Raw genomic sequence first — 14,529 nt, forward strand, 5'->3', positions numbered from 1 at the left:
AGGGGAGGAGCAAATGAAGCATGAGGATGAGATGGAAGTCATTTTCAAAATCTTTGAAATTTGATTGGAGGAGAGGAAGAGTTTGAGTTTTCGTTGTCTTGTGTTGCTTGACGAAGTTATGAATGGAGCGGTGGGGGATTTGTGATTTTATAGACAATGGGCGGACAAAAGGCGGATAAGGTAAACAAACCATGGTTAAATGTGGGGTGGGTTAACGAACTGTAGTATAGGCTTATCCAGTGGTATCTGGACTGTGCTGACTCAGCGAAACGTCGGTGTGCATTGTCCGGAATCTTAGACAGCACATGTCGCTGCAGTTTTGTTGGTTTGTTTGTTTGGCTTGGCATTTGACTAGATTTTGTATGTATGAGCAGGATGGCAAACGCCAACAACACGTACGCTGGAACGAACTACATGGACTCATATATTGACCAATTAAAAAAGCAAAACCTTACTTTAATTTGAATTCATAGCAATTAAATGACACTCCACATGCCCATTACTTAGAGAGGTGTTTCATTTCATATGAGCCATCGAACAATAAAATACGAACTAGAGCTATTTTCATTTATTTTAGGCACGGTTCTAGAACTTAAGAGTTTCAAAAACAATTTGAATCTCTTGATTTAAATTTAAGTGAATTGAGAGGAATATGTTATGAATTTGGCTTGAATAGATCAGAATAAATAGAAATTGAATATATGATTAAAATGCTCATAATTAAAAACAACAAAACTAAAACTACATAAACCAAAATGATAAAATGGGCAAGCTATATGGGGAAAAAAAAAATATATCTTATCAAACACTTGTCCATCTTTCTAAGTTACATTCAATCATATAAAAAGTATTTAAGTTTGAAACTAACTAACGAACAAGAAGCGCAAAAAGGTCAATTAATGCAAAAAATAAATGGAAATAAAATAAATAAAAGTTTTGGAAGAACGCGGTTTGTTGAGATGGATGGATTGGAAGGCAGGCAAGAGGCAGTGAGGAGGAGGCCCACATGGTATAGCCCACCCAACCACGGCGCAACCACTGTAAAGCAATGTAAACGACGGGCGACCCACTTATTTAGAGTTACCGACGTGCGGAAACAACGGCAGTATGTATGGGACCCACCCACCCTTCGTTAATATTCAAGTTGGATTTGGACCATCCACATCAGATTTTGGAAGTCTGTGGTCCATCCATCATGTACGAGCATGACCAATGGCAATGGCAATGACCACCACGTATGATATAATTTTTTTATTTTATGGGAAAATTCAATTAAATTAGGATAAGACCTAAGTACGTTCCTGTCGAGCTTAGGATAAGACTAAAGCCACGTCAACGACAGAGCCTGACTGTGACTCGAACCCAGCTGGCAGTTTTAATAGACTTCAAAGTCCTTTTTTTTTCCTTTTCTTTTTACTGATTATATTTTTTTTTTTGGTCGGGTTTACTCGTTAGATATAAGTAATTTATTTGTACAAATACAGTAGATTTGATTCTACCATTCATTGTAATACCTATTTATTTTACATATAAATATGTATAAGAGTGTTCACAATCATGCTTTTTATTTTTTAATTAAAAATATATAAATATTATTTTAAGAGCTCTCTATAAAATTTGAATTCCAATCATACTCTCTAGTTTAGAGAGTCACAAATGTTAAAACTTTTTTTTTTAATTGGTCCATCTCTACTAGAAAATAATATAAAAAATCAATGACACATCCAGAATTTAAAAGTCAAGTAGGCGAAACTTACCTTAAAAACTTGACGGTACGAGTGAATTTCATTCATAAAAATAAAAAGATACACCTAATCAGGGGGACGTAATGAACCTTACCCTCAAATATGCATATCTATACATAAATAAAAGCTTAACAACAAAAAAACTATTTAAAAAAAAATACAATGCAACACAAAACTAAACTATTTAAATCTAAAACTTTACCCTATGAGACTTCGAAATCTTAAATTCCTCAATTATCTCTGCATTATCGATACTATTAGCAAACTCTCTTTCAATGTGAAGGATCATGCAGTCAGCAAGAAATTCATCAGCTATAGTGCTCCGAAGTCTATTATTAATAATTCTCATACATGAAAATCCGTTCCGTTGTTGCAGTAGAAACAGAAAGAGTCGACACCAACCGAATCAACTTGAAAAGCAAATGGTAATTTTCTACCAAAATTGTTTTCACCAATTGTTGACATAACTGAGGAAAAGTGGTGATTTCCTTAAAGTAGGGAAGGCGATGCATATCATTTGAAAATACATCAACTCAATTTCTAAAGCTTTCAAGTCACTTGGAATGAAATCATCAAGATAGAATTTCTCAACAAGTTTACATAGATGCTCAATATTGAATGACTTGAAGGAATTACGAGGATCCAATGCTGAGCTAAGAATAAGAAGTTCAACTATTTGCTCTGGAAATCTGTCATTTAACTCCCTCAACATGCAATCTATCACAGCATTAAATACATCAACGCGATAGTAATGTTCAACTGTAACAAAATCTTTTAAGAATAACCCAATAGAAGAAGATAATTAAATAGGAGAGAATAAGAAGAATACTTGTTTCCTCATATATGAGAAGAAAAGGGGCTGTCGACAATTGCATAGCCAAGACTGATGAGAAGAAGCTATCGACTATCTAGAATTGCACAGCCAAAAGCTATTTGGCTGCTTATAAGTTATATTCCTTTTTTTTTTTAAGTTTGACTGGGCCATTCCACAACATTACATCTTGAATGGGTCGAACATAAAATAATAAAATCCCGTTATTTAATTAGTGATAATGAAATTATGCTGGGAGGTTCACATTTTTCTTTAACATGAAGAAGGTTGAGAAAAACTTGTACATCGGGGGGTAGAAAATGACAGGACCCGATTCAAATTCCGCTTTGGAATCCGAGCTAGACCCTGTGCGTGTCCGACACCTGGCAAATGTCGGGCACAAATGACCTATTTGCCATTCTATACAAAACACGATAAAAATAACAAGGTTGACTTCTACCGAAAGACCGGCAGAGTTTCCCTTGTAACTGGCTCAATACCAAAATATTTTCACCTACCAAACAAGTATATATATTTATACAACCAACTGCCAGCATACGTATACATACATTCCAACAGTTCAGTTCTCAATCTAGGGCAAAGTATTAGAGCAACTACTAAGAATTTACAAGGAATCAATCCTTTTACAAAACGAAAATCCTACATCAAAAGAAAGGCGCGAAAGATGGGAAACGGCCCGGTGGTGGATTCATGTGCACGTCTACTGCCTGGGGTCGCAAAACAATAAAAAGGGTGAATGGACCCAAAACAAAGTTTAGAAAAATAGCATATGAACATACTAACCCCACTGTAAAAACAGTTATGCAAAACTGAATTTTCCTCTTCATTATATTCGTACTAAAATCAATGCATTCACATAATTATATACGTGTATGCCAATCATACTCTCTTAAAAGCATTGAAATCAATTTAAAACTACCACTTAGGTGTACCCCTTTAATTCTGTCAATTCCTGATATCCGTCAATTCCCGATAATCCGTCAATTCCTGATAATCTGTCAATTCCCCTGGCAGGTCTCGGTGACACAAAGTCAACCCGAGCCGCAAACTGGCAGGATTCAGGGGACCGTAGTCAGCCTGATCCGCATTCCTGGCTCCCATGGTCCCGGCGTCCCCGAAACTCATGAGGCAGATGTCAAGCGCGCTGACAAAACTGAAGGCAACCTGGATGTCCGTAGACATCGTCTTATCTGAAGGCAACCTGTTTCTATAACTGGGTACCTAAGGTGTCTTAAGAAAAGATAAAATTTCTGAAAAATCTGATGAATAATTGAATTTTTGTTAAATCTAAAACTCTGCTGCCATTTATCTGATATATATCTCAAGCTTTATTTTCCATATCTTTTTAGCATATTCAACTAGACAGCATATAAATAAAGATATTTAACTTCAACAAATCATTCTAGGAAAACCATAATCAATAAAACTTATTCAAGATCAAATAATGAAATTCATTTGCATAAAATCATTTATAAAAGAAAAGTCCACTCACTGATAATTCGAGCTCGCTGGACCTTTTGAAGGTCCCTCATGCGGGTCAACTGGTGCCCAGATGCCTGATTCAAGAACCATAATATTCTATTAATACAATATAGTATTAAATTAAAAACCCTGACCCCCGGCTCCTAAAAGTACGTGCGTCAATTTAAAGTTATCCATATGCCCATAAAAGCTTTCCTTCCACGTAGGATAGTTTAGCGGTATCTTGGAATTCAAAAAGCGCTAAAGTCCCAAAAAGATCAACCCGGGACCCCACGGGTCCATGACCTCACAATATGATCCGGAAGCCGCTAGAAGGTCCAATATATCTAGGACACATGTCCCGAGGGTATTGGTGTCGATCGGACGGTCGGATTGATCACGATCATGTAATTGTATAATTTTTAAACCCTAGTCCTAGGGTTCGCGATTTCGGAGTATCCGGGACTCCGATTCACAATCCGTCGAATCCTACACGATTCTGAAATTATCTAGAGTAACATATCTGAAATTGATTACGATCCAACGGCTCAACAGTATTGAACTCGGAAATCGTACAATATGAAAAATCTGTTCGAGGCTCAAACGGTATCCAAATTGAGATCCGTGAATTCCTACGCCCTCGTGACAACCTAAGGATCGCATCAAGATACAGTGCCACTGCACCACCCTTGCCCACGCGCCGCCGCACGCGCCTGCAGCGCTGGGTGTCCAAAGCGATTACGCATCGCCGGAAAATCTCAAAACCACTGCTCCAAACTCCTACCCTAGGTATAACACCATATTTGGAACCACTTTTGTTCCTGGACGTACTCCAAAAACTGACCGGAAGTGGCCGAACACGGAGGCCGAAAATCGGCCGAATTCCAATTTGAAAACCGAGCTATCTACGGTCAAAATCGATGCAAACCTACCCAACCATCAGCTAGAGCATGGAAAATATGTAGAAATCCATACCTTACTCGACAAATTTGTAGAAGAATTGAAGGAGAACGAGCGGGTTGAAGTTTCTGTCAAAATCGATCGATTTTCTGCAGTTTTCGGCCAGCGCCGGCAGTTCCACGGGCTAAGAGTGATCGGAGAGGGAAGAGGAGGCGGTGGCTGTTCGAACAAGACCGGTCTCGTGGCCGGTGGTGCTCTGTGACGGCGACGGCATCACAACAACGAATCGGAGGAGGAGGAAGTCGCGCGACAGGAGAGAGAGAGAGAGAGAGAGAGAGAGAGAGAGAGTGTGTGTGTGTGTGTGTGTGTGTGTGTGTGTGTGTGTGTGTGTGATGGTTTAAAATCTGATTTTTCAAATTACCATTTTACCCATGGTGATATTTTAACCGTATTTTGTTCGTTAAAGCTCCGATTCGAGCCCACTTCGTGTCTATGGACTCATTTCGTCGTGCTCTACGCAACGGTGTATGTAGAGTTGTCAAATTCCTTTTCGGTCAAAAAGTTAACTTTTCGTTAATAAATTATTCCAAGAACAAAATTATCTTTCCTCAAAATAAATTACTAATTAAATATGAATTTTAGGTTTGGGTCATTACGAGAAACTTTTGAGAGGTTGGATTTGAGAGAATACATAGTGGGAAAGTGTCATTATAGAATTGAATTCCACTTAAAATCGCATACATGCCAGTTGTGGGAGGATTGGACTTCATGTGTTGGTTGGTCATATTGTACTACAAAAGTTAGCATTTTAGTAGAAATCAGGGCAAATGCATGAACTATGATTACTAATAATTCATTTCATAATTGATGCTTTAACATTGAGATGTTAGCTTAATTATTGGCTACGCTACATAATAGAGGAAGGGCATTTGAGAAATAAAATAATAATATTCAAACGTAGTTGACTCATATAATGATTATATAAGGAAAAACAATGGGTTGACATTAAGTGGAAAGAATAAAACCATCATCTAACCTAGCATTCATTTGAAAGAGCAAAGCATGTGCATGGATGGAGTGTTGGGTTAGGAGACAATGGACGGTGGGAGTGATATGGACTCTGACTCAGCCTGAAGCTAGCAGCAACATGTCTTTGATGGATCGATGCATTCATTAAAAAGACGAGTAAGACAGCACTGAATTATACATTTGAGGAATTTGATAACATTTGTGATGTGATTCTGATCCCCAAAGACGAAGCCCCGCACGTGAGGAACCCCAACATTTATCTCGATAATACAACTTACTGATTCATAGTTTGCGCCCCCCTCCCTCTCTGTCTCTCTCTCTGAATACTTTCAGTTTGAGTCTCTGTGGTCGTGGAGCTGTGTCTGTCTTGTTCCATAATTTTTTATGTTCAATAGCTAGGCAGCGGAAGATGTGCCGCAATTAAATTTGTGCGGTGCGACGTGTCAGAAAGCTGGTAAGTGTGTGAGTGATGATGAAGCAAATCACCGATCACTGCTTTTACTAAACACAAAATAAAACTATATGATTATCTCCCTTGAATCCATGAGATGAGACCCCACCACGTAGATCACCGACGGGCTTAAGTTAATAAACATTTGTTCCGCATTTAGGCCTACTAGGATGAACAATTGCCAACCCCAAACTCTATAGGCCCAAACTAAGCTTACAAGGCCCGTACGCAGGGTCCACTTACGGCTAGATCCAATCTCCTGATCCCTGCGGAAAGAAAAAATAATTTCACGTTCACCACCACCACTACCCCCAACACGTCAATGTTTGTTTATTTGTTTTTTCATTCAATGTTTTTTTTGAGGGCAAAGTTAGGAAAGGGTAGGGGAAACTCACACACGTGTACTATGGTAACTTGATCTCATGACCACTTAGGAGCACACCAAAAGCTTGAGCCAATTCAACTAACACCCTGTTGGTGAATTGAATTATATGTATCTGTATAGCAATTTAAAAAGATGTTCCTCAATGCGGTCTAGTCCATTAGAAAATGACAATGATTTGCAAACTAGTGGTCTCATCAAGATCGAACTTCCATGGTATCTTTGTAGAGTATGTGTGAGAAACTCCTCTCTTCTTGTAGTTTAGATAATCTCTTGTATTAAAAAAATTAAATATTACATTTGAACTGATGGTCCAGTGTTGTGGTGGAACACTCGAGGAATGTGGACTGTGAGGAGGTACCACAGAAGGCTGCAGAGAATTAATGGAAGAAGAGCTATGGTATTATTATTGTTGTTATTAGTAATTATGCATACGATATAGGAGCAAATAAAAGAGTTGGAGGGAGGGAGAGAGAGCCACAATATGAAGCTCCCTCCCAGTTCCTTTCCCCTTTACACTAATCATAGTTGAAATCTGGTGGAATGGAAGAGCTTAAATTAACTTTGTATTGTTGTACGTGTCCTGATTAATTGATGCAAAATCTCATTCCTCGACGAACTAAAATCTTGTAGAACTATGGATTTTTCTCACCATCTTAATTAAATCATCTGTGGAATATGGATCTCACCACCAGTTAAATAAAATAGAGTGGAACAAGATACGCATGAGTTTAAGTGGAGAGAGAAAGAAAGAGAGCAGTCCCACATCGATGTTGAGATAGAAGAGGGATCGAAGTGGGTTATATAAAAACACGAAAGGAAGACTAAAGAAAGCATGATCCTTCAGGCAGAAACGGGATGTGATGAGTGGTCAGTATTCGCAATAATTATGCGAGAGATGGGTGTCCGCCCCAAAGCCTGGTTACGACAATTGGGCACCCTAATCTTTGTACCATCTGATCCCTATTCTCAATAAACACCAAACACTAATTCAGTTTTATTTTTATTTTTAAATTTTTTGTTTGTAATTGTTTAACCAGAAAACAAATAGCTGGGACAAAGTATTTTTTTAATCGTCAGTTCAAATGCTTAGCATTGAATGGATTTTCTTATTAGTCTATCTATCTAATGGCCGTATAACAGAGACTTGGCATTCGTGTTGTTTTTGTGTCAACTCACTTTTCTTAACGAGTTAACTCGATATGGTAAGAAAATAGGTTAAAAATATCAAATACAAATACGACTCATTACAATTCACAAATCTGTTAATAATTTAAACAAATAAATAAAACAAAAACAGAAATTTTAAACAATTAAAAAATCAATCGGTACCAATAAATAAATAAATAAAAAATCAATCGGTACCAATAAATAAATAAATAATAAAAATAGTATGAGACCACCCCCCTCCCCCCCTCCCCCCCAACCAATAGACGAGCTCGATGAGCTTCCCTCATAGAACCCAAATTCAGTGGAGGAGGAAAAGTCATAGGAGAAGGTAAGGGATTCGGCGGGATCGATCGGCGAGGGAAGGAGACAGAGGGGGGAGGTTGTTGGGATGGCTCACGTTGGTTGGGTGGTGTGGTGGCTGCTTGAGACTCTCAAGTTGAGAGAAGAAGAGAGCTCAAAGGTTGCTCGGTTTTGGGGAGAGGGAGAGGGAGAGAGAGAGAGAGAGAGAGAGAGAGAGAGAGAGAGGCGAAAGAGAAGGAAATAAAAAAAGATATATAGAGAGAGGCGAAAGAGAAGGAAATAAAAAAAGATATATAGCCCTTTAGCTTAACGGGTATTCACGAATTGACACGACACGACACGATAGTTTATCGGGTGGCTAATGGGTCAACACGATAGCAGCACGACACGATAACCCATATCCAAATACTGAAATTTTTTGGCAAATTCCTGTTGTGTTAACCGGTCGTATACAATATTGCCAAGTCTAATCACACACGGGCAACTCGCTCTGATACTAAAGAAAGTTAAGGTTCCACGTCATTCAATATGTTATCCACATGTTAGACTTGAAAATTCGTCACACGTATAAGAGCGTGTGAGAAAGTGAAAGTGAAAATGTCCCACATTGAAAAGTTGGAAAACCTTGCAAGGGCTAGAGTTGGGCTACTCTCATTGCCAATTGATTTTGGGTGAAACCTTAACTTCCTTCATGGTATAAATAATCCTTATCTAATGGGTGGCTGAAATTAGAATATCTGTTATGTCAACAAAATTTGCGGGAGACTTAGAAAAAAGCTAAAGGTGAGAGAAATTTTTTAAAAGAAGCTAAAATGAACAAAATTGTCCTGATTTATTTTTAAATTTCCTAAGAAATCCTTTACATTTACATGTCTTTGATTTGAAAGTTGAGAGGTTTTTCTGTCTTTTTTGAAATTTTTTTGGCTTTTTCCAAAAGTGAAAGTTTTTTTAACTAAAACCTAAATTTACTTACATGGATTTAAACAGACCTTGAAGTTGAGCTACCCAATTGCAACATCAGTATAAAAGAATTCCCGTATATGCATAAATAAATAGGTGCTACCATGTTGATGTTGATAACAAAAAATTAGGAACCACCATAACAGGTGTATATATACAATAAAACAAATAGCTCGCCTGAATGCATATATACAGAGGGGAATGGATATGATTAACTAAATATTGGATTTTTGAGAAGAAAAACAAATGCGTGATTGGAAATTTGAAACTGAAGTCTCTCAATATCTTGAATCTATCCCATCCATAACATCCAAGGCATTAGTCTGATCCGAGTTTCCTCTTGCACTCAACTCCCTTGATGGGGAACTCCCAGTGCTCTTGCTCAAAGACCAAACTCCAGTTCCTTTCTTCTTGGCAATACTAAATTCCTGACTTTTACTGACTCCGGGAAGCCTTTTCACCCTCCCAAGGACCTCCCCTAACAAGTTTCGATCTTCTTCTGAAAGTTGAATTCTTGGGGGCTTAGTGCTATTGGTATTGGATACAAATCCCTGCATCTTGGAGTGAATATCCAATCCTCTACGAGTCGGGGACCGTATAGGCAAAGCCTTCAAACCACCATGATCTCCATGCCTTACAAGGTTGATCAGATGGTGAAGCCATGTCATTAGTTCAAGGATGTAGACATCCGTCTTTTGCTTGTCTGCATGATATAGTGTCTGGAGTCGGATCAAGTTAATCTCAGAGGATGAATTCTTACCAAACTCAAGTCTGTCGAAAGAGAGAAATAAAATCAGAATCACCATATGCATTTTACTGATAAGATGCATCTTATACTTTCAATATCAATTGTATCAGAACATATTGAGAGAGAGAGAGGCCTTGACTGACCCAGAGTTTGCCCATTCTCCAACCCACCCAAAACCTTGATGTGCTCTGCCACAAATTGCAACATCAGAAAAAACAGACATGAGTGAATGCAAGACAGTAAACGACAATAAGTCATAAAATTAGTTGGAAAATTTCATTCAAAAGAATGAAAACAAACACAGGCAAAGCAATGACAGCAGCTTCCAATTAACATGCTACACAACATACTTGTTCGTATTTGTGGCAACTGGAACAAGCCACTGGAGAGTCTTTTCCATTTCAGCTTTGACATGAGAAACCAAGAGCTGCAGAAAACACAATACGGAAAGGGATGTGATAAATTGAAACGTTGAAGCTCCAAAATGTAGAGAAATGCAAACATGATGAGGAAAATTACAATAAATAATAATGGACAAATGTCTATGTATCATGCATTTTGCAATACCTCTTCCTTGGCATCAAGAGTCTGCAATCGGGATCGTAAAGCTTGCTTAACACTATTTGGCAACCCTTGATATAATGTGTCCCTTGTATTTGGAGGAAGGGAGGTAGGTCGGGACGCCTATTAAAGATTAAGATTACATTCTATTTTGCAAATTTATACCAACTCTATAAGACGCACAATATAAGGACATAAATAAGTAAGCTTACAATGTTATCTATTTGGTTGATCATGTTAGCATAGTGTAACGCAAGACCAGCCACTCCTAGTCTTTGAGGATCTTTGCTACGCTCCACGCTAATCAATGTCACACCTGATGAGTAAAGATGTAATTGACTGAGTGATAAACAATTTCGAGTTGTTCATAAAGTTCCTTGAAGCAGGATGAAGAAATCTATTATGAGCAACACATGTATATCCATTAAAGCCTACGTATCCAAGTATCAATTGTTGATCTCACTGTGAGATGTTGCTCCTACCATTATCTCCAAATGCTTCCAGGATTGCTTGATGTGTATAAGTAACAATATCAACAAGTTTCTCCACTATCTGCAAAGGGAAAAATAATGTGATAGCATTAAGTAAAAAAGGAATTCTAATGAAATTTATCATGTCCTGTTGAAGGCAAATAATGAATAATTGCAGCAATATCTTTCAATTGCACACAATGCTTAACCACTGATTACTTTGACTAATGTCGCTGATTTTTTTGAATAAGCATGCACTGGCTCGAACAAATAGTAGCAAATAATTATGCCTTCTGTTGAAAAAGGTTTTCAAATTTCACAGAGCTATCCTTTTCAGAAATTTAACAAGTGGTTCACGATAGTACCTCATCCAAGTTTTTAGCCCAAAGAGATTTCTTTTTCAAGCTCCTTACAAGCTTCTTTTGTTGTTTTAAATCACTGAGTAACATCATGAGGCTCTCTCCTACAATTACAAAGAGAATTCCCTGTTAATAAATTACTGCATTGCTATTGTTCAGAGGTGTCAAGCAAAAATCCGACACTTAAACAATTAAAGTGAGCATTCAAGGGGGAGAACAAAATTAAAAGCTCATCCAGACACTGCATTTTGTCAGTAAAAGTGGAGTTGATAAGCACTAACAAAACTTATATGTAATTTGTTGTGATTGTAAAAGGGGAAACAAGGGGCCACAAAAACATAACATAAGGTGAAAGAATGTAAAAATTAACTGCCAACCATAGCAGAAATATTATTTGTTGGTACTATCATTTTGGTATCGACAGCAAGGTTAGTGCAAGTGAAGTATGGCATAAATGGCAGACTCCTGTGACAAGAGGTAGTGACTGCAGTAGCGTGTAATATAAATTGGAAAAACAAATTCCAAAGGGAGCAACGAGAAATTGTTACGGTGTTATAAGTTAAGCAAATTCAAATATTCAAATGGCTACACTCACTTTAACTGGGAAAAAAAACAAAAAACAAAAAAACAAAAAAGATTTCCATGCCTAACCTCTAAGAGGGAGATGCAAAGCCTTTGCTTCTTCAAGCTTTCGCCGGTAATCTTGTTCAAATCTGTCCAGAGCATTTAACTCATGGTATAATTCCTACAAATGTTTAAAAGGTTAGCTTCTACAAGTTTGATTTATTAGGTAATCCAATATTTAAATTCTAGTGTTATTCAAGTGTAGAGAGAGGAATGCAAAATGTCGATAAATGATGAAGCAGAAGTACTTTAAAGACTAATTAGACATCATATAATTCAAAGGGTATAAATAATTAATGCAGCATGCCCCAAAATTGCATAAACACATAAAATTAAAGGAAAACCCAGAAGTATATCAATGCAACTTACAGAAGTATGCTGAGCAAGAATGGTCAATTCCTGCATTGTCATTTCTGCCTCTGATCTCAGCTGAGTGTAACCTAAATCATCGTCTGAATCTAATCTGAAATATGGTTTCACAGATCATATTAAAATTAGCAAAAAGTTATAAATATAATCATAGCATAAGCTCCCAAATTTGCCTCACCTTAAGAAGTATCTACCCAGGTTATGCCATTGTGGGTCTTTACACAGGTCTCCAAACCTAACTACTTCCCTGGAAAAGACATCAAGCTCTTCCCTGCAGATGGCCAGGATTGAAAAAAATAAGAGGGAATAAATTGCTTCAACTAAATTCAAGCTATTCTCTACAGCAAGCAACAACCTTTTGTCAGAAGCAGCAATGCTTAGCAACTCCTTCATATCTTTGGAAACTAAGTTTTGTACAGCGTCTGAATGAAGAACCTCTTTCTTCAGGAACTGGATGTTTTCTCCTGAAAGAGATTGCAACAAGTTTGCGCCTTTGGTGATTGTATTAGCTACTTCGAACGATAAGATAGATATTCTATTGCCTCTAGAAGCGCCGCCAGTAAGAAATCCACTGTTGACATTCAAATTAGACATGCTACTGCCAAGCGTGTCCAAAACTTCAACTGCCTTATCCAGGCCTACAATGCCAGCTCTTCCTATGAACGAGTTCTTTGGGGTGACCTACAACAGAAAACACAAGAATTAAAGCAAAAATAAGTACCTATGCATCAGTCAATACTTATTTCACGAAAACAATCTAGAAATTCATTGTCTTGATTGCAACAAAAACTAACAAAATTAAAACTTGGTTGGTACCTTGCTATCCCCAGTCCTAGCCGGGGTTGAGGGCTTCAATTCGCGGGAAATTGAGGATCGCAGCTCGCCAGAATCAAACCTGTTTGGTGTTATACGAGGGGCAATTGCGTCAGGATATGAAGAATTAGAGTTCTCTTTCTGCTTGCCGAAGCTCTGAATTGACTTGAGTTTCCCGGAAAACCTCGAAGTCTTCCCTCCATTATTAATATCGATATTTTGCTTAGCGGACGCTCCTCCTGAGCAAATCCCTCCCATTGTTTGCCCCCAAACTCTAAAAGCTTGGAAGATTGCTCCAATTGCACCTAAATAATAAGCAACAAGACTTACTTCTCAATTGCTTAGTATTTGCAGAAGAAAGCAACAAAGTATTTCTTCAATTTCTCAATTGCTTAGTAAGAGAAATCATAGAAAATATAAACCGCAATTACAGAGTAAAACACCGTTATCAATTAAAAAAACAATAACATACCTATTTGCAGAGAGGATGCAAGACAGAGCCAAATAAAATTTATTTGTCTTTTTATTTTTCTCAAAAGAAAAAAAAAAAAAAAATTGATGATGAAGCTTGTCAAGATTATACGCCTGGGAAGAAACAATGCACAAGGCAGGCTGATAAGGAAAGAGTGTAGAAATGAGAATGGGTTGTTATGTTTGACTGAGAAAAATGATGAGAATTTTCTTTATGACTGAATTTGGGTTGGTAAGGAAAGAGAGGGAATATTAACGCGTGATTACAAGGAACGGAAATCTCGTGGGAAAGCAGGAAACTAGAAGCAAACAACCACTCCCAGCCAAGTAGGGAATAGTATTTTTGATTTATACCTCCTAAACTCAAGACTTTTGTTTGTATGAATGCAAATTTGTAAATGCGTGATTGGCCGGACGGCGAAATCACCTCGCCTGAGACTGACGTCACTGACAACCAATGCCTGGGTAACTGGGTTGTGGAAACCAATTTAGCAATTTCTTTTCTACCGTTCGTTGAACCGTCGTCTCTTGACTTTTAATTATCAATTCATCCTACTTAATTATTTCCAAACAATCTTTGATTTTGTCAACGGTTTGATTGAGAAGGATATTTATTAATCAACAGTGAATTAAAAAAAATAAGGCAAGAAGAATGATATTTTACAATGCTCCCATCTGTAGACGATAAGTTGGTTCTGAACTTTCAACTGAGACATGTTTCGGCTTCTTGTTTTTTGCGTTTACTTCTCCAGGATGTTTAGCTTAACTTTACTAAACTATCGACATTTGTCACATCCCGCTTGGCGATCGACTTTTGTCATGTTTTTTTTAATGTATGGAGATTTGTCATCTTGAAGATGTTATATTTAGAACGTTTAGTGTTG

At 37.6% G+C, this 14,529-nt stretch overlaps 1 protein-coding gene, 1 long non-coding RNA gene and 1 other non-coding gene across 5 annotated transcripts; 2 read left to right on the plus strand and 1 right to left on the minus strand.

Moving 5' to 3' along the window:
- The first annotated feature begins 5,963 nt into the window (after positions 1 to 5,963).
- Positions 5,964 to 7,773, plus strand: LOC117614669. The gene is made up of 2 exons (XR_004583903.1): positions 5,964 to 6,421; positions 7,118 to 7,773. It is a non-coding gene; the product is annotated as an uncharacterized LOC117614669 (long non-coding RNA).
- LOC117616900 lies at positions 7,656 to 7,764 on the plus strand. Its single transcript, XR_004584243.1, has one exon. It is a non-coding gene; the product is annotated as a small nucleolar RNA Z279/snoR105/snoR108 (small nucleolar RNA).
- Positions 7,774 to 9,293: 1,520 nt separating the features above from the next.
- LOC117615405 (protein PSK SIMULATOR 2) lies at positions 9,294 to 14,005 on the minus strand. Of its 3 annotated transcripts, none has more exons than XM_034344483.1 (13): positions 13,647 to 14,005; positions 13,178 to 13,479; positions 12,717 to 13,042; positions 12,540 to 12,632; positions 12,362 to 12,455; positions 12,020 to 12,113; positions 11,375 to 11,472; positions 11,022 to 11,091; positions 10,752 to 10,855; positions 10,546 to 10,662; positions 10,329 to 10,405; positions 10,122 to 10,166; positions 9,294 to 10,001 (listed from the first exon to the last, which is right to left on the minus strand). In XM_034344483.1, exons 2-13 carry the CDS (start codon positions 13,430 to 13,432, stop codon positions 9,509 to 9,511), a joined length of 1,866 nt encoding a protein of 621 aa, XP_034200374.1. In that variant the 5' UTR covers positions 13,433 to 13,479; positions 13,647 to 14,005; the 3' UTR covers positions 9,294 to 9,508. The 3 variants fall into 3 exon arrangements, with proteins under 3 accessions (XP_034200374.1, XP_034200375.1, XP_034200376.1); XM_034344484.1 differs by having other exon boundaries at positions 13,178 to 13,514; positions 13,647 to 13,960; XM_034344485.1 differs by having other exon boundaries at positions 9,889 to 10,001; positions 10,112 to 10,166; positions 13,647 to 13,970.
- Between the last annotated feature and the right edge of the window lie 524 nt (positions 14,006 to 14,529).

The sequence above is a fragment of the Prunus dulcis genome, chromosome 1 (assembly GCF_902201215.1).
Source record: "Prunus dulcis chromosome 1, ALMONDv2, whole genome shotgun sequence".
Classification (NCBI taxonomy): Eukaryota; Viridiplantae; Streptophyta; class Magnoliopsida; order Rosales; family Rosaceae; genus Prunus; species Prunus dulcis.